At 39.7% G+C, this 19,009-nt stretch overlaps 1 protein-coding gene across 5 annotated transcripts in view; it reads right to left on the bottom strand.

Moving 5' to 3' along the window:
* Positions 1-19,009, bottom strand: part of grm8a (glutamate receptor, metabotropic 8a) — a 320,341-nt gene that overhangs the window by 15,734 nt on the left and 285,598 nt on the right. For 2 of the 5 annotated variants that reach the window (XM_088072610.1, XM_088072613.1), the window contains 2 exons: positions 9,404-9,544; positions 8,244-8,353 (listed from right to left, as the gene is read on the bottom strand). In XM_088072610.1, the coding sequence (XP_087928736.1) occupies positions 8,244-8,353; positions 9,404-9,544 (251 nt within the window). Of the gene's footprint in view, positions 1-5,591; positions 6,420-8,243; positions 8,354-9,403; positions 9,545-19,009 lie in introns of those variants that run through there. The other 3 variants (XM_088072612.1, XM_088072611.1, XM_088072609.1) reach the window with 3 other exon arrangements.

The raw sequence follows: 19,009 nt of genomic DNA, 5'->3' as shown, positions 1-19,009 counted from the left end.
GTCAGGCTCTAATGTCAAAGTTGTCACATTCGCTTTTAATGCACAGCAGCCTACAAGAATGCTAATACTGTGGACCTTAAAAAGGTGTCTCTTTGTGAAATAAAACAGCATTTTTTAATGGGTTATGGTTGGTTTATAATCAGCCTTCCACACCTGTGCTCTGTCACTTTTGTCGGGCTGATTCATCGCTAATTAATCACATCAAATCCATCCTGTACACCAACCAGCTGTATCACTCACTGACTAAGTGACAATGAGGTCAGAACATTCCCACCATCTGGTTTCTTTCTGGGAACACCGGATGACTCTCGGACAGATTTACATGCGTGACGACAAACATGTGTCTAAAGGACGCAGCCCTAAATCCTTCGACTGTTATCCATTTCATCACATTTGTCCGACAGCTAATCCCACCTTTGTTTACATGAATCAGCTGCATGACAGAAAACTGACATCTGCTTCAGAGGGGGATTTTCTACAATTCCCAGAGTGACTTTTGATGTGAAAACAGAAAGTAAAGAGGCAAAATGAAAGCAAGAGACTACCCATACTCAAGAAAAGTGAGTGTTGTTTCATCTAAATAAAACATTGAGCTGCATTGTGTAATGATCTACAGTAGACTTGTTGTATTTCAGGCATCATTGGCAAGGGACCTTTTAATGTAAATTATCACAAATTTACACAAACGTGGCAGGTGGGGAGGATTTTGTGACAAATTGCTTAGGGTTGTTGGGGGTCTGTGTGAGAAAAATACTATTTTTAAGGGTGATTTAATTTAGGATACAGCGTGGTAAATACAAAAAAAAGCTCTTAAATTGTCATACAAAGTTTTAGGTAATTTAAGTTCTACCTTAAATCATAAACTTTACAAGTTCAGACCTAACATCAATCTGTCAGACATGCATAACTGCAAGTGTTTTGAAATAATTATACCATATTCAGTGACATTTGATTGAAAAACAATGCTTTTAGAGAATTAAAAATGGCTGATGGGTGTCAATCAAACTTGTTTTGACTCATGAGATCCTCACCTTGAGATGAGGTGAGCAAAAGATACAGTCGGTAAGTATGGGAACGCCTACAGAACGCCACATCCTTTTAAGCTGAGCTGGAAAACAAACCATTTGTTGCCATGCTGAAGAAAAACAAACTTAAAACTCCAGAGTTAACGGGTATTTTTCCGCCTGGAATCTGTTTTCCCATATTTTTGTGTCTAAATGACTAATGGAAACATTTTTTTTAATTGGTCCAGTATTGAGCGAGAGCAGCAGGCAGGCTGCAATATAACCTCAATGGGCATGCTAGGGCTGTCAATATGTGTCCACTAAAAGTGCTTGTTTTTGACACTGACAGGCTCAGATTGTTATTACAAGTGTCCAAAAACACTATTGAGAGTATCCTACAGAGAAAGACATTTTGTCACAGAGCAAGATCCCTTTTGTTTAACCAGAGACAGCCCCAATATCTCTATTGACAAACCCACCAGCCTCCACTGAAACAAACAGTAATTGTAACATTGTAAAACACACCTCATTCAGAGTTGACAGAAACACAATGAAACTCATAGAAGCCATCTTGGCCACTCTTTCTATGACCACAAACTCTGGTTTGGTTGAAATGAACCCTTAATACACCCAGTCAGACTAGAAAATATGCTGGCTCTACACACTAAAATTACTCCATTTTTAAACTAGTGAGTCTGGTGAGATTGCCGATAGCAATTTCGAAGCCAATTCTTGTTAAACAAAAAGGATGTAACACTCTGTCCAAACAGTGTGACATTGTTTAGCCACTGATATAAAAGTTGTAAGGCACTAAGGACCTTTAGTTCTTGAGCTTGCAATTCCCTGCATGACAATGTTATAGCACATCATCAAAACATAGATTAATAACATTGAGCAATATAAGTGCTGCTATATTGTCTAAAATGAGCATGGAATTCATTAAAACATGCTAGTCTATCACATTTAGTGTAAAGGGCTGTAGGGTACTAATATTATACGTTTATTTAAGCATAACTTAAGTAACTTTAGTGCACTTTCCCAGCATTTACAGGCAGGGGAAAATAACTGTTTTCTAACGCAGCAAAAAGAATTTATTAAAGCAACTTTCTGAAATACAATAAGTCTTCACGATGTCATTATTGTAATTTCATTGTTATTTAAGACACCTATTGCACATCTGTCCATCCTGGAAAAGGGATCCCTCCTCAGTCGCTCTTTCTGAGATTTCTACCATTTTTTTCTTCGGTTACACAAGTTTTTTGGGGGGAGTTTTTCCTTGGACAATGTGAGGGTCTAAGGGCAGAGGGATGTCGAATGCTGTAAAGCCCTCTGAGGCAAATTGTGTTTTGTAATAATGGGCTTTATAAATAAAATTGACTTGACTTGACAAAGCTGCCGTTTATCAATAAGCTGGTGCAAAATAGAGTCTCTTAATGCCTCCTACAGACTGCGCGATTTTAGCAATCATAAGTTATACTAGAAAGCTACACTACATCAAGTCTGATGTATGCAGACTGTGCAATGACAACGCCTTCTGAATTGCAGGCTATCAAGTACGCTCATAAACGTAAATACACAAAAACAAATTGCCATCATCTACACCACTGTAGTGGAAATAAAAAAAATTAAAACAAACATAGATTGAGCCCTTGCTTTAGTGGCATTTATGTGTGTCGAAAAAAGTATGAAGAGGAGGAGGAGGATGTGGATGCCGTTGTGGCTGAGAAAAGAAGCCTTGGCATGCCAATTTGCAACTAGAGCTTGAAGTATTTATTAGCATGTACTAACATTTAGCACTCATGAGCAGTGTTGCACTGATCAGTGCATCATTTCATACTGCATTTCTATTGGCTGGATAGTAGATGTAGGTCATAACAGCATTTATACAATGAGACGGTCATCCAAAATTTCTGACACTGTCAGAATTTTATCCCAGGCTGTCTTCGATCGCAAGACCATGACAACGGCCGTCCTTGAACCTCTCTCACTGTGCAACGTAGGACCACTGTTATAGAGCGACAACCAAAAGTATCACCACGTTTCTTTCACGTTGCTCATCTCTCGTCTTGGACAGCTCAGAATCGCAGTGCATCAGGCTCAAGACTTAGATAGAAACTCAGATAGAAAAAAAATGGGACTGCTCTGATTAGTGCTCACAGCTCTCTCTTCATCTATAGGACAAATATGACAGTTAGAGGTGGAAATGTGCACAGCTAGAGGGAAAGTCAAGAAGACTCTACATGCTTTTATATTAAAGTCTGTCTCATGAAACTCAGCAGTCTCGCAGTAAAAGTTGCTCTCAGCTGTACAAATGATATACACTTGACAATAAAATAGGTGAGTACTTAGTTGCCATGGTGTACGCACAAGAACTTCACTATTGTTCGCTGGCAACATGTCTGTCTGTAAAAGTTAGTATTTGGCTTATGAACAAGTTCCCGGAGGCTTAGGGTCATGAAACACGCTTCAAATCTTTCCTGAGCAGCTTCCAGTAAATAAGCAGGTAGGAGTTTAGTGTTTTGCTCAAGGGCATTTGGGATTTGGCTGTTGAAAAAACACACAATGCCAGCTGCAGAAATTGGAGCTGTGATTTTTATGCTTACTGAACAAGGCTTTTTCTTCAGGGTTTTTGTTTACTATTTCGTCTACACTTCAACCCCCGTCATCGAGGGAACATTACATGGCATCCAGAGGAGACGGCAAACGTACTACGAGGTATAACAACACAAAATCACAAGAACACACTCAGAATTGTACACCTTTACATCTGACACTTATGTGTAGGGCACCCCATCCTCCGTAGATGGTGTGATTTGTCCTTTCTTTTTGCCTTCAGTACTATCGATTGTTCCTCTCCAACAAGAATGGACTCACTGATGCGGTTGACTGTTTCTTTCTTAGCCCTCATGTATTTTTGAAGGTTGGACACCTGGTGGGTTGTTGTAGGTGTACAGAGAGGGGAATTCTGTCCACTTTGCCATAATATCTATCTCATTTTCTCTCATTTTCTGTCACACTCTCCCTCTAAGGCCTTCCTTTTGGCAGATTTCTCCCATCAACGGCTTGTCAGCGGGGAGATTACCTCACTGCCGAGGGACAGTTGAGGATGAGCGAAAAGTGACTTAAGAGAATTTAATGAAAATAAATGAAACAGATGAACAGACTGTGCTAAGACCAAACGTGGAAAGAGATCTTTTCTGTTAGATATAACCAAGGGGTTTGCTAAATTGTGGGGATCAAGAGAGAAAATAATGTTGGAGCACAGAAAAACACAACCCTGTTGTTTTTACAAAAGCATGTTAACATTTGCCGAAGCACTAAACACAAAGTACAGCTGAGGCTGATGGGGGGTGTCATAATGTCATTACCAAAGTATTGGAAAAATTTAAATTTTGGCCCGCTGGATAAAAAGTCAGAGGATTGCTGAAGTGATTGTAATTCATCCTGAGAGGCACATGAATATCTTCACTAAATTATAAAGGCAATCTATGCAACAAATGCTAAGCCAGTCCACTCAAAAACACAAACCACATGGCAGAACTAGAGGAAAGGTTGGGACCAAAGTCATTTGGACTCATCCTTTGGCAACACTGAATGTTACACAATGCACTTGAAAATGTGAACATGGTGACACTAAAAGAAAAGCAGCCCAATAGGCAGAATAAATGCTGGCATTGTACTTGTAATAAAGCCAATGATTTGTTACATTTGTATGTTTCATATGAAGTGGATAAGTTGAAACTTCACATTTTAATTCATGTTGCAGCAATGCAGTGGTTCATGTGTGGTTAGGTTTAGGCAGAAAAATCATTTTGTTTGGGTTAGGAAAACATCATGTTTTGGCTTAATATACCCAGTTCTGTTGCTACAAAATCCACCACACATTTCGCAAACTGTTGGTAACATTTTTTTTAGTTGCTACAGATACTGCTGGATGTGTCCCAAACTGTTATTACAATTAACACCCACTTTTGTTGCTACAAAAGTAGCTGGAAATGTCCCAATCTCTCTTTAAAAAAGATATATCCCAAACTCGTTAAAAACACTCACTTTTGTTGCTCCAAACAACGCTGTAAATGTCTCAAAGCCTCGATAAAAATACCTGCTTTTGTTGCTACAAACATCGCCATACATGTCCCCAAATCTTTTAAAAAACACTCAGTTTTGTTGCTAAGAAAACAGCTGGAAATGTCCCAAACTTTTGTTAAAAACCACTTGATTTCGTCAAACAGACACCAGTGAGCAAGTCCTAAAATCTCAATAAAGCACACCTGCTTTTATCACTAAAAACATGGCTGGAAATGTCCCGAAATCTTAAAAGCAACCACCCTCTTTTGCTGCTATAAAAAAAAAGCTGTAAATGTCCCAAACTCTAGTTTAAAAACACTTTGTTTATCCTGAAAAGTCGTCTGCAGCTGCCTACTGCCTGGCAGCCGTCTCACCCTGTTGTCACGCCAACCACCGTCCCCTCCACCTCTTGATGAGAAACTCAGGTGGTGGACCATAACACTAAACTACAGATCACGTAAAACGGGACCTGGAAAATAATCTGCAAAGGAATCACCCTCAAAACTACAAACGTACAAACAACCACCAATCTACACATTTGCAAAACATTCCTTTATTATAAATAAATCTCCTTTTTGTATAAAAACTGGCATGCTTCAACCATGGCATTTTACAGGTTCACAACCCAAGGCTACAACCCAGTTAGCCAAGACAGCAGGAGGAAACACACTCATCTCATTATGCAAGGGCGATCCATCAGACAACGGTGAGACAAGAATGAAAAAATCGTCACAACCACAAAAATACTTACAAGTAGAGAATAACAACAAACATGTTTGAGTCTCATAGATTTTCTCTGACATTTCTCTTTTTAAATATCTTTTAAAATGTAATCTGTTAAATCTCTTTCCCAGCCCCACATTTGCCCTTTTAGATATAATGTCTACATGGTTTCTGAGAGTTTTTTTTTCTTTTTCTTCTCATTTTTATGATTTTTTTTGTAGGTTTTAATAGTTACTCTGTCCACCACAGTGTCCTATGGTATGTCACTTTTTTCATGTTGTCTCTTTTATTTTTTTTTAAAACAGGTAAGTTCATGGTAGGACCAATGAGCTGTGAGCAGCGGGAAAGCAGGCACACTGACTGGCTGTTTATGTGGTCCCACCTCTCTGTGGTTTGATGCGGAACAATACAAAATGTCTCATGCTTGGATTCCATTGGGCGCTTGAGTCCGTCCGCCAGTTCTTCGGCCGATTGGCCGAGAACCGACGGCTCCTTCTTTTGCTTGGCACTGCCCCAAGACACGCCCCCCTCTCTCAGTCCCGTCCAATCCCTTTCTCTGTCCTTTGTGGTCCCTTCAAATGGCATGATTGCTGTAGCTCACGTATGTCGTCTTAGTTGATGAAGCTGCATGATTACGACAAGGGCGGATGATTGAAAGAAGATGACAGAAAGATGGGAGCAAATGAAGGTGTGAGGACGTGAAGAAAAATGCGAGTGAGAAGGACAGAGGAGAATTAAAGGGACAGAATGGAGGTGTGGGAGGGGAAAAACGAACAGAGGGAAAGAGCAGTTGAGAGCAGATTTTGCTACAGATGGTCACGTAACAGTGTCACATCCACAGTCCACCTGAGCTGTCGGGGCTTTTTGTCAAACCCATTACGTCTTGTGTCCCCTCAAGCGTTCCATGGTAAATGTCAATGTTTTGCAGCAGCGGGAGGCCTCTAACTGCACCATTGTTATACTCTGATGCTTTCACACCCTTTTATTATTATTTTTTTCACTTGTGTTTCGAATAATGGAAAAAGGTTCTTGATGAAATATATAGAGAGTACAGTAGATCAAAGAGTGCCTTAGTGCATGCAGACTTGAAAAATGACCAAAAGCTTTTATTAATATATTTTCTAAAGAGCACTGTATAGACTCTTACACTTACTTTCTACTCATCCTCGCTGAACAGTGGCGTGGCCAGACTTTTTTTTAATGGTGTAGCCAAAGTGGGGCACTGACTTATGCAGGTGTTAAATGAAGTATGAGCGCTGCTGCGGGCACACGCATCAGCATAGATTTAATTTACTACTAAATGGTGGCCAATCAGATTTCAAGGGTTGCCAGTGCCACCCCAGGCCACTCTCTAGACACGCCCCTGCCGCTCTATAAATAAATTGTTGCTTTGACAATATATGGAACTTCTTGAATAGAAGTTTCATTGTTTGTAAAGTGAAGTATGTAAGGAGATAACTAAGGAGTTCAACTATTGGCTAAATGAATGAACTGTGGCCTGCTAATAAAATGCTGATGGAAATCTGTAGTTTGTCTGTACAGGTCTGAAACTTATTATTCATGCAGTATTCACAGACTACACAGAAACACATGCAGAGCGAGGCTGAGACATGCACGAGTTTATGTGATTACAAATGCGTGCACAAGCACGACTTACACACAGCTACAGAGCGTATTACACACAAACACACACACACACACACACACGCATGCGCACGCACGCACTAAAGAACAAACAAATCCACTCACATTTATGGATTAATGGAGACTCACAAAAGACCATGAAAGCGCACATACACACAGCTCATCATATATGCACTACTGTAAGGCACACATGCGCATGCACATGCACATGCACAACTGTCATTTCATCTATAGACTGCTGACACAGGAGCACCAGCTCAACACAAAACAGAGCTTTGAAGTGACTGTAACAATGCTTCACTGTCACAGCTCAGAGAAGACTCACCATGCTACTTAAAAACTGCCGCTGTTGCAGCCAGTTTGCCACGCAATATAACGTCAGGCGTGAAATTAATTTTCAAATTGAAAATTCAACTTTTACTCAATTAAAGCAAAACAAAAACGGCATGCAAACTGCACATCTAAGCATAAATGCACAAAGGGAAAAACATGTGTATATGCCTGTAAAGTGCTACTTCATTATGACATGCAATTAAAGTGAACATATAACTGTATTACCCACTCGCTGGGATGATAGGATCAAATGTTTGATTGAAAGACTTAATAAACCCATATGAATCGCTGTTAGACTGCATTTTTCTTATTTACTAATACTGAGTTTATGTCTCTTTCTGTATGTGTGTTGTGCATGTATGCTTTCATCACATAAATGTAGGCTTTATATGGATTTCTGCGCTAAATATGCTAATATAGTTTGATGTTATTTATTATATGTATAGTTATAAAACTTTGGTGTTCTCTTACTCACTGTTGGTCTCCATGCTCTCACATAGCTCAGTCTTCACCTCTCCATTGGGCCGGTCCCCTCCCTTCTGGGTCAGTTTCCCCGACATGGTGGCAGCTGTCACAATTGCCTGTATCATCACACATCCACATTCAGAAATCCATTAATTGGACATGAAGACAGTCCACATGGTGTTTTTCTTCAGCAATAAAAGCCTTGCTAGGGTTTTAGGGAACACATCGTCCAAGGGCTTCACAAAAATGCACTCCAGGCGCTGATTATGTTTCTACAACAATGTTTTGAAATTAACGTTGGCTTCATGGCTAATGTAAAACTATGTTAACAGAGGGTTGACAACAAGCTTACAATGCGCACAGTGATAAAAGCTTAACAATCACCAATTACATTTAGTGTCCCACCAATCTGTCGCCATGCTTTTCTTTCTTTGCTGTCATAGCTTCTCACTGACATATCATACAGTAGCTAAAGCCGTGCCAGTGACGTCAATGGCATCTTTCTGAAAATTTAGAGATTTACACCCAGAAGCACTCAGAGTGGCTGCCAAGAAAAGCCAAAATGCTCTGAAAAGAGATGCTTAGTGCGGATCTCTTTCTCTAGGTAGCCACATGTGGCCGCATATGCTCTCCCCTCATTGGGGACAATTGAATAAAAGACAAAAAAAAGGCAATAAGGACACATGTGCTAATCCAAGTCTCGTTTATCCAGTCATATGCTCACTATTTCCCTAACATGCATTTTCACCAAAAAAATGTAGTGCTGCTTTGAGTCTTGCTTTGAAGAGAGCATAGATAAGTCTCTTCAGTTTTAAATACTAAGGTTCTAGTAAAAATGTACAGGATATGTTTGGGTAATACTAAGCATACAACTGGATGAATAAAACTGATCAAGTTGTTTGAGAGTTTGTAAATGCACTTTTTGCTGTTTTTTTTCATGAAGTCAAGGTCACATGGCATAACTAATTGATATGCAAACTTTTTTTTTTGTGGTTGAAGTATTCCTTTGATGTAATTCCACATAGTGTATTGTTAGATTTATTATCCTCATTTCTTCAGCATAAATCATATTTAACGTCAGTCAAAATATCACACAAAACAATCTAAGATATGAAAATGGTGCGGAATAGTAACAAATGAGACTCGAGTGTTTCACTGCAGCTCACCTTGAAGCTGCGTTTCCGTTTGGGTACGTTTTGCTCGGGGTGGAAGAGGATGATGTAGACCTTGGGCATGTAGAGCATCCCCAGAGAGACGGAGGCAGACAGGCTGAGAGAGATGGTCAGGGTGGTGGTTTGGATATACATCTAGGAGAGAGACACAGGGAGAGAGAGAGAAAAAGAAAGCGAGAGAGTCATTTATCACATTTCAAGTTGTCAGAGATAGTCTGCATAATCGTACAACTACAAAATACGTGTGGTGAAGGAGCGAGGAGAAGGACAGATGGGAAAAGGGGGAAGACAGAAAGTAACGGATGGTTTAACAGGAGCGAAATAAGCAGAAAATTTGCGCAGTGACAGCCACAGTGACACGCAGGCGAGTGATCAAATAGCATACTATGAAATGATGGTGCCAGCGTTGTTGCTTAATTGCCCGTTTCTCTTTGTCTAAGAACCTGAAATGACTCTTAGCATTTTTTTGGCAGGCTGTAAACACCAGATGGGTGTGGTTTATTGCATCAGGTGAGTCAATAGTGAAGGCAATGACATCAAATTGACTCTCAGATGTGTTTTCCTGGAAGTTTGGATGAAGTCTGGCCTACATTAGACTCTACATGGATATATAACTATATTTTTTAAGAGATTAAAATCGAAATCAAATAAGTTTCAAACTTTTCAATTTTACCCCATCTAGCCTCTCCAACTGGTATTATTGTTGGTGCTGCTGTCACAAAGAATATAGGGATCACTTTCGGTTTTCCTCAGAACTCTGCTACTATCCACAGGCGAGCAATCGACGCAACATAACCAACACGCAATGAGAAGAGAAGAAAAACATTTGTGGCATATATTATAATAACTGCTCATATTATGTGATTTTAATTTCATATTCTCAAATATAACTGTTAGGGTAACCTCACAAACAGATCGACTTATAAATCAATGGACATTATGTAAAATTATGGCAGCCTGAATGTTGATCCAGTGACATTATTCAACAGAGCTGGTAGCTAACAGAAGGAAAACCCTGACTCAGTTTAGTAGCCTAAATTGCAATGCAGATAGAGGCCAAGTTAGCTCCAAGTGATGTGGAAAACAAACAGTTCTCATTTCTGTGTTTGTTGCACAATGGTTGATTCCTTTTGTGCCGTAAATCCATCCTTCATTTTTCCCAGGAGATTGTACCCAGAGGCAGGCAGAATTGCACAGTGAAAGCTAGGCTAATAGCAAACCTATTTTAATGCAGATATTTCACTCGCTCTAGCCATTACATTGTGTAGTCAACATTAAATTCAGAATGAAATGTTTGAACAAAAAAGTTATCTCTGGATGCTTCAAGCCCCCCAGAAATCTGTGAATCTCTGCATTTATTAAGTTGAGAGTGAGTTGAATGATCAGCAAACAGACAGACAAGAAGACAGATGCTGTCACTAGTTGACGGATAGACATGATGACACATGCGATAGACAGAAATGGTTACATACACCCTACTAAATTTGACTATGACCACATCGATGCTGCCAAGTAAGTTGGAGGGCAGTTATAATGAAACAAGACAGTCAGGCAGGCACACACTGCAGAGGACTGAGCACTAGTCCTCAGGTCCTTAGTGAGTTTCACAGAGTAGTTTGGAGGAGGAGAGACCTGCCATAGATGACAAGCTCTCAAGACATGGAGCTTATCCGGTGAGCACTGTCTGCGGTGTATAGAGGGAGACATGTAGAGGCAGGAGGGGTGAGATGGATGGATTTATGGGGAAAGAGTAGTCGAAAATGGAAGGACGAGGCTGGGATGGGGAAGTAATAAGAGGCGAGGAGAGAGGAGGAAGAGAGGGAGGTGATGGGATGGAGCAAGTGAGGAGATGAGAACGACTCGTGGAGACACTGATCGAGTGAGAAAGAGAGCGAGGGAGCTGAGAGGCCGGCTCTACATTGTCAAAAAAGCGCACGGACACACTGATTGAGACAGTGCTGGTAACTACAGCCTGACAAGAAGAAGGAGAACGCAGAACAGAGAGAAAGTAAAGTCACACTGTTAACTGCAGTGGGTGCTTATTTAAGGCTGACATTTTCTGAAAATCTCAGTGGTGGTGCAGGTTTACTTGTTTGATCCAACACTGTGAGTACATTTTCATTCATGAACAAGAACACATTAATGGTACATTTGTAACATAAAGTACAGATTATCCAACTTAAATTATACACTTCACATTAGCATTGATGAACAATACAATCTAAAAATGGTATCTGCATATGTATACACACCATATATTCTGTACATACATTAAGGTTGGTTAATATGACGGTATATACCCTAGGATGGTGGAAATGTTTTCACCTGTAGAGATTTGGCATACCGTCCAGTGGTGTATCTTACGGCCATGACAGGTTCCTTCCAGCTGTGTTACAAACTGACGTTGCCTGTTGGTATATTATATCACCTTTTGTATTTTGTCTTAGTATCCTGCACCAAATCACTTAAACGTTTGGCAGTATTTGATGACTTTGGAATAAGAACAGGCTGGGAACACAGCATATGTAGCAAATCGAGGCTGGTTTCTCACATATTCTTGTAATTCTTTTGTATTCTTGTGGGATTTTGTGTGATTCTCCCTTGATCTCATGATCTCACCATTCTAGCTGCCTCGCAAGGTAACATAATTTGGGCAAAAATGGAGGAGAATGAAGTTGTGAATACAAAAACTGTTACACTTGAAATTATTGTTCTTGGGAACCTTGACACTTCTATTTTTAAAGAATTTTAGTTCATACTTTTTTTTTAAAGTCTTTTGCTTTTAAGCCCAGTCTATCTCATGTGAGGCATTTGGGTTTTTTTTTTTAATTTAATTTATTAATATTTTATCTCTAGAGGTTTCAAATAAAAGAAGACTATATTTAATTTTATGCACAGTACAGTTGCTTTGATCCTTTTCTTAACTGAATTACAGAACAATTACTGAATAGTGATATCTACCGTTACCATGGCCATACTGCCGACCTGTAACATACGTACATTATCCAACTTGATAACTGCAACTGTGAAAAGAGCATGCACTCCTGGGACTAAATAAAACTGAAATGGAGGCACTCAGTGGGTGAAGTTGGAACAACATGTGCTTAATTTTAATCCTTTTAATTTGGTAACTTCATTCAGAATGTATTGTAAGCAGTAAATGGTGTAAATATGCCTCTAGAACGCATTCAGCCAATTATAATAAAATGAAAATTAGGAATGGACATTAAAAAATTAAAAATTAAAAAGGATGTGGCCTCAGGATTCTCAATCAGAAGAAACAGCCATGAGCTGCTCTGGTATGATTGTGTTTAACCAGACTATTATGTTCCCAAAATTAAGTAAGGACTACTTGAAAATCATGTCCGCCGTGACACATCCTTTAGTGAAAGGTGTCTAATTTCTCAATAAAACCTGACCAGACCTCTTGACTCTGACCTCAAAAGAGAACTCACTGGAAAATGTGATTCAAGTTTTCAACAAAGATACACTAAATCTAATTAACTGATACTTTAAATAGACGAAAATACCTGAATCACACTTCTTGGTCCTTAGATTATCAGCTGACTGTGTGATGGTGGGCACATACACATTTGTACTTGTATACTTATATGGATTATGCATTCCTAGGTCCCTAACACAAAGGACAGGAATTGAGAAGATTAAATTGATAGAAATGCCATTCTCAATTCTGCTCATCAGTATGATACTAAATTGATTCCTTCATTGCTGATTAATTTTCTGTGTGGAAAAAAAGTAGGGCTTTACAGGTGGCCAGCATCAATGAAACTGCTAAATTATCTGTAAGTCTGAACACAGTGTAGATATGCAGTAGGATAAAAGGCATGCATGTGACTCAGGTGTGAAGAAGGTCCACTCTTAAATCGTGTTCTTCAACAAAGAAAAAACTGCTAAACCATGTTATTATAACAGGATATTTACCCTTTGTAAAGGACATGCTGCTCAGTTTGGAAGCAGTGAATTTTGCATCGTGTCAAATAGAAAGATGTTTCAGAATACTGCTGGTGTTTAGAGACATTACAAGCAATTATTGTCACGTTTCTTCATGCCATGAAGCCACGCTTTGAACCATTTGAACTGTTTCCTCTCCTCTGCCATACCTCCTTGTTGCTACAAGTTTACAGCAATGCAGCTGCATGAGTATAAAGTCACTGTTTTGCCATGAGCAACTGTCAGAAAAACATGCTGGTATTGATAAAGGAATTAATAAGCCTAGAGGCATACATTTCCATTGGATCAGGCAATTTGGAACCTGTTCTCAAGTGAACGATTCCTATTAAAGACTCACTATTAGATGTGGGCCGATTTCCAGTTTTCCTGGTATGGTCAGTATACGAGCCTAAATCGTTTTTTTTATGTAAACTAGTTGACCCCGATATTTGTCATAACGACGTGTTTGGCAATTTTTTAAAAAGCCTTCATCACAGCGCTAAATATAAATCTAATTGCATTAACAGTGAGCAATATGACAACTTGATGAATATATTATGTTTGTAAATAGATTCATGGATCTATTTAAACCTGTTGCTACCTTTGAAAGCACCACAGTGGACAAGGATCGTCTGCTTCATGACATTCAAATGAAGAATTATTTTTATGAAACCTACTTTCACTACAAAAACCTAAATAGAGTGTCACCTGACTGGAGGGAGATAATGGGGGAGCTGAAAGTTTCTCCTAAGCTAAATGAGCATCGCTTCAAACAAGCTAGGATAATGTTACTTGTTGTTGGCTATACAGTATGTCATTTCCTGTAAATATCACAATAGAAAATATGTTTTCTAAGATGCAAAAGTAACATGAAAACTCTAGGAAGATAGCAATTTGATCTACCCACCCACCTTTAAAGTGGTTGTGTCTCAAGTATGTAGATGATAGCTACTGGGTTTGTTTACATGATGTGACAGAAGTGCATATTTAATGGTGTACTGCATTTCTACGTGACAGTCAGATGCTGGTTTTGTGTTGTGGCACAGTGTCTGTATGTTCCACTGAGGAGCGACAGCTGAATTAAGTGGGACACCTGGTAAAATTCAGTAAAGCAGACCGGTCTGGTGTTTGACCTGAAATAAAACAGGTTTGAATATTTTCACACCAGCCCAACTCTACTCGCCATGACCTTAACCTGGCAACTATACCCAAGTCTTAACACACAAACAGGTATATAGGCATGTTGCATTCTGTATTTGTCAGTATACAGACCTACCTGAATTTCTACACACAGTATGTATAAACTTTAAGTGGTAATTACGCATACATTTTAACTTTTTCCCCCCAGTAGATGACTTGGATGAGTGCGTTGGCTATGGGGTAAAGCACTCTGCCCGTGGCTCCCCTGCAGGCTCAGATAGCAGTTTACACTCCACTGCTGACTTCACCTCAACCACAAGATCACACACAATTGCACACACATGCACGCAGAACGCTGCACCTACACAGGACAGAATTTTGTAGTTGTTTGAGATGGATCACCAATTAAGCAAGAGGAAGTAAAAGATCACGAGAGGGAGATGCAAGAGAGAATTTGTGCATTCATTTGTACTTTGCCATGTTGTTTCTTCCTCACATTTCCTGCCAACAAATTGCACTCAATTGAATTGTACTGATACAGGGATCAGTGAGTGGCTGTATCAGAGAGGAACAGATGGAGAATGTTTTCAGTGGGGGAGAGAAACTGAGATAGTGGGAAAAAAAGATCCAAAGAGAGTTGTTTAAGAAAAGAGTGAAAATGGGATAACCTACAGAAAAAGGGACGGAATACATGACAGGAAAAGAAAGATTCCCTTAAGCTGTGAACTTGCTCTTATCAAAACAGCAGCAAGGCGACTGATAGCCGCTTCCATTACAACTAGCCTTTGGTCCAAAGTCGGGGCTTCCAGCTGTTATTTACACAAAGACACATACATGGATGCACCGAAGACTGAAACTATCCTCCACCTTGCAGTCTACAGCTGATATCTGCTAAAAATGTATCGGAAGAGCGCGCCGTTATCCCAAAAGTCACACTCAGAAAGTAGACGATTAGCTACAGATGGCTGCTCACAATGTGTTCCCTTAAGGTTTAAAACATTTACAGACGGAGGCTCTCCGGTCCGTGATAGAAAGAGATTCAGAAAGATTTTAACACCTGGGGAGAAAAAAAGGGACAGGATAACAAGAAAAAAAGAAAAAGAAGAAGAATGTACACTAGATTATGTGGACAAATACTTGGTTTAGTGTTGAGCTTACTTTCAGTCCTAAGGCTAAAGAAAGTGATGCTTTTGCTAAAGTGTTGGTCAAAGTCAGTGAGGAGAATGGCTCGAGTCGACTTAGCAGTGCTGTGCTGATAATGCAGGAGCATTTTTATTGTCCTCTCTGGGGCACTCATTTCATTTAGCATATATGAGAAAACAGCCCATCTAAGGATTTTTGGCTACGGGACACCTTGTTATTTTCCAATTAGTGCATAAAGGATAGGCACACTGTTGTTCAGCCCAGACCTTATTACAGTGATAATTTCCATCATATAGAACTGCCGATAGCCCCAAACCCTCTGATAACTGTATTTATTTTTTCAGGAATCCTTATCTCATATTGAGCATATTTGTACAAAAATAATGTTCAGGTTACATCAAATGAACCATCAAAATGACCATAGATTATTGGTCCCCCTCAGACCCAGTGGACCGCAGTTATTTTTAAATGTAGGTCTACTCCAGAGAGTCGGAGTCGCTCCGATGATCCCACACAACTCACAAACAGGTGGCTGTTTTGGAGGGTTGCCAGGGCAACAGTAGCACACGGCGGTGAGCTGAACGTCAGGTTCGTGCTCGGACAGAGGAGGAAGGGATGTATTCAGGTGTCAGTGAGGTGCATGATTCAAAAGTGCTCACATCTGTTTTAACTCTTTGACTGTTCAGTTCCTCATTAGATAATGTTATTAAATTTAGATATGGAGTATTCCTGGTACATTTTGTTCAACATGATTAGGATTCCCGAAAACAATCATAACCTATGTTATTGTTTGACACTAAATAGAACATTGAAAAAACTCAAACATGGATTTCTGCCATTCATATCACTAGCATATTTTCTGGAGACCTCTGGAGGGGAAAAGTCTGTATCTGACCAGAGTGTGTAGGTGGAGTGTGTCTGATGAATCCGTAGACTGTATAAAATGGATGTAGCCACCGTGACATCACCCAATTTAGCTGTCACCATCAGGAATTTTTGGAGCTAGATGTGAACATATTTGGATAACATGTTTCATTTGACTCTAATGCTAGTTACTAGCTTGGTTAGCACAGTGCATGTACAGCTATGGTTGACTGTGATAATGTTAATGCTAATTTCTTCTTGCAAAAACAGGCTAAAAAAACATTTAAAGAAAAAATTATGGGAAAAACAGAACATTCAACTCCGTATGTTGAATACAAACGGAGACTTTTGTGTTCATTTCATCTGTATTTTTGCAAATTTTCTGAGAGTTTAGGGAAACTGACGAAACAGAGCAGTACCCTCAGAGATCTTTGAATAAGACTGATCTATTTTTGAATGTAATGGGAGTATAAATGAGCCTTTAAAGGATCTTTTAGTACAACCCAATGCTAAACAAGACTTTTTAGTCTAGATGTTACAAGTTAATTTAATGAGCTGAAAACACACTGAAATAACGACAGCTGAGCCTACACTCACTGTTAACAGACAGCGCACACCTAAAACATTAATATTAAACAGTTAAGATATATAAAAAGTCACCCGGTGCAATTGTCAATAATAGAGATGACCTTTAAAGACCAAACCTGTTCTTGTACCAGGCTGTAAAAAATGTTTATATCTGCTGTAGAGTTGAACATTTTAAAATGGGGGTCTATGGGGACCGACTCACTGATGGAGCCAGCCTCAAGTCATTGGAGGATCTGCAGATTTCAGATTTCTGACACTTGGACATTGGCTTCATTTTTCAGCCCCAGAGCTTGCTGCTTGGACAAACCTCTTGATGAAACTATGTGTTCTCCCACAATGTATTTCCTAATTACTCCAGCACATAGGCTATGCTATAGTTATTCAGTCATTTACTACATTTCTTAGTCAGGTTTCAAATTCACAGCCTGCTGATGTTTTTATCCACAGCAGAGACGAAAGGGTAAGAGGTTAGATTTGTAGATGAGGCCGCTCAGAGAAAGCAGGACCTATAGGCGTGAAGTCAACACATATTCTCGAGGGCAATATGAACATCATCTGTTCTGGCAGTGAACAACGTGGTTTAATATAAGTGGTTAATGCTGAATAGCTGTAAAGACCCAGGAGACATGGCTGATTCTTTGAGACCGGCAGCTTGATCGTCAGGCCACCCATCAATGAGTTAAGTGTGGAGAGTGCTGTCCTCTCTCTGCAGTAGATAGCTGAGGCATGACAGCTAACATTGAAAGCTATTCTGGGCTGGCTTGGCTGTACTTTAAATGACACCGTGAAATAGAGAGCACAGCATATGAACACAGAAGCCAATTAACTAATTAGGCCTATCTTGTGCAGACACTGCAATTTGCACTCGCTAATATACACAGAACGGAGAGGCAACATAACATTAACACATAAAGTTAAGACCTAAAGCATTTGTTGTATATGGGGGCCCCTAATCATCTCTAAATAACAGGGTGTTTTGCACTTTTCACCAGCACTTCTTTGCTTTGAAGAGCATCTACAGCCAAAAAAAGACATTATGTTATGATGTAGTTTATTCACAGCTTTTAAAAAAAGAAGAAAAAATGATGGTGCAGCAAAACGCACTTGAAGCAGTGTCATGTATGTGGATGTACAGACAAGCATGTTGTCAGAAAACCAGAATCAGTTTCATGCAGAACTGTCCACACAAACACACACACACACACACACACACACACACACACACACACACACACACACACACACACACACACACACACACACACATCCTGTCTTCCCATGCTTGATGAAATAAGAAACTAAAAACTCTAAGTCATTACACTGCCTCTCTGATTATTGCAACTCCTTTCATATGTACCACAGAGCGAGAAAAAGGCTGGTGAAATCAAAGAGCTCTGGCCAGCAACTTGGTCGACATAGCCAACAGCAGAGAAAGGGGCAGACAGACAGACGCAGAAAGAGAAGAAGAGGGAGAGACAGATGGTGTGAATATGAAAGACATTATGGTTAAGTGGGATACAGAATAAACAGGAGGAAGTAAGAAAGGAAGCGGGCAGACAACGAGGATTAAAAAAAAAAGGTTCTGGAGAACAATCGTCGATTGAAATGAAGTGGAAGTTGACAAGAAAAAGGGAGATGGGGATGACAAAGCAGTGCAGAAGGACAGTGACTGAACTGCGGAACAAAGTCTTGCAGTACTCTTTGCCATGGGCATGTTGTCTGTGATACAATGAAAAGTTTCCCCCATGGGATACTTACACAGAAGCTCACGCATGTTCGAATTAACACTGCCACAAATTACACTGTGTTTAACCAGGCAACTAGGTTTTTGTTGTGTGTTGCCAAGTGACTGCTGCCTGTTTGGCAGTTGCTGTGCACAGTGTAGTATTATTGAGAAAGCTTTAAATCAAAACC

This window comes from Plectropomus leopardus, chromosome 22, assembly GCF_026936395.1.
Source record: "Plectropomus leopardus strain MGB_pleo_1.0 chromosome 22, ASM2693639v1, whole genome shotgun sequence".
Lineage (NCBI taxonomy): Eukaryota > Metazoa > Chordata > Actinopteri > Perciformes > Serranidae > Plectropomus > Plectropomus leopardus.
This window is presented reverse-complemented; position numbering and strand designations above follow the sequence as displayed.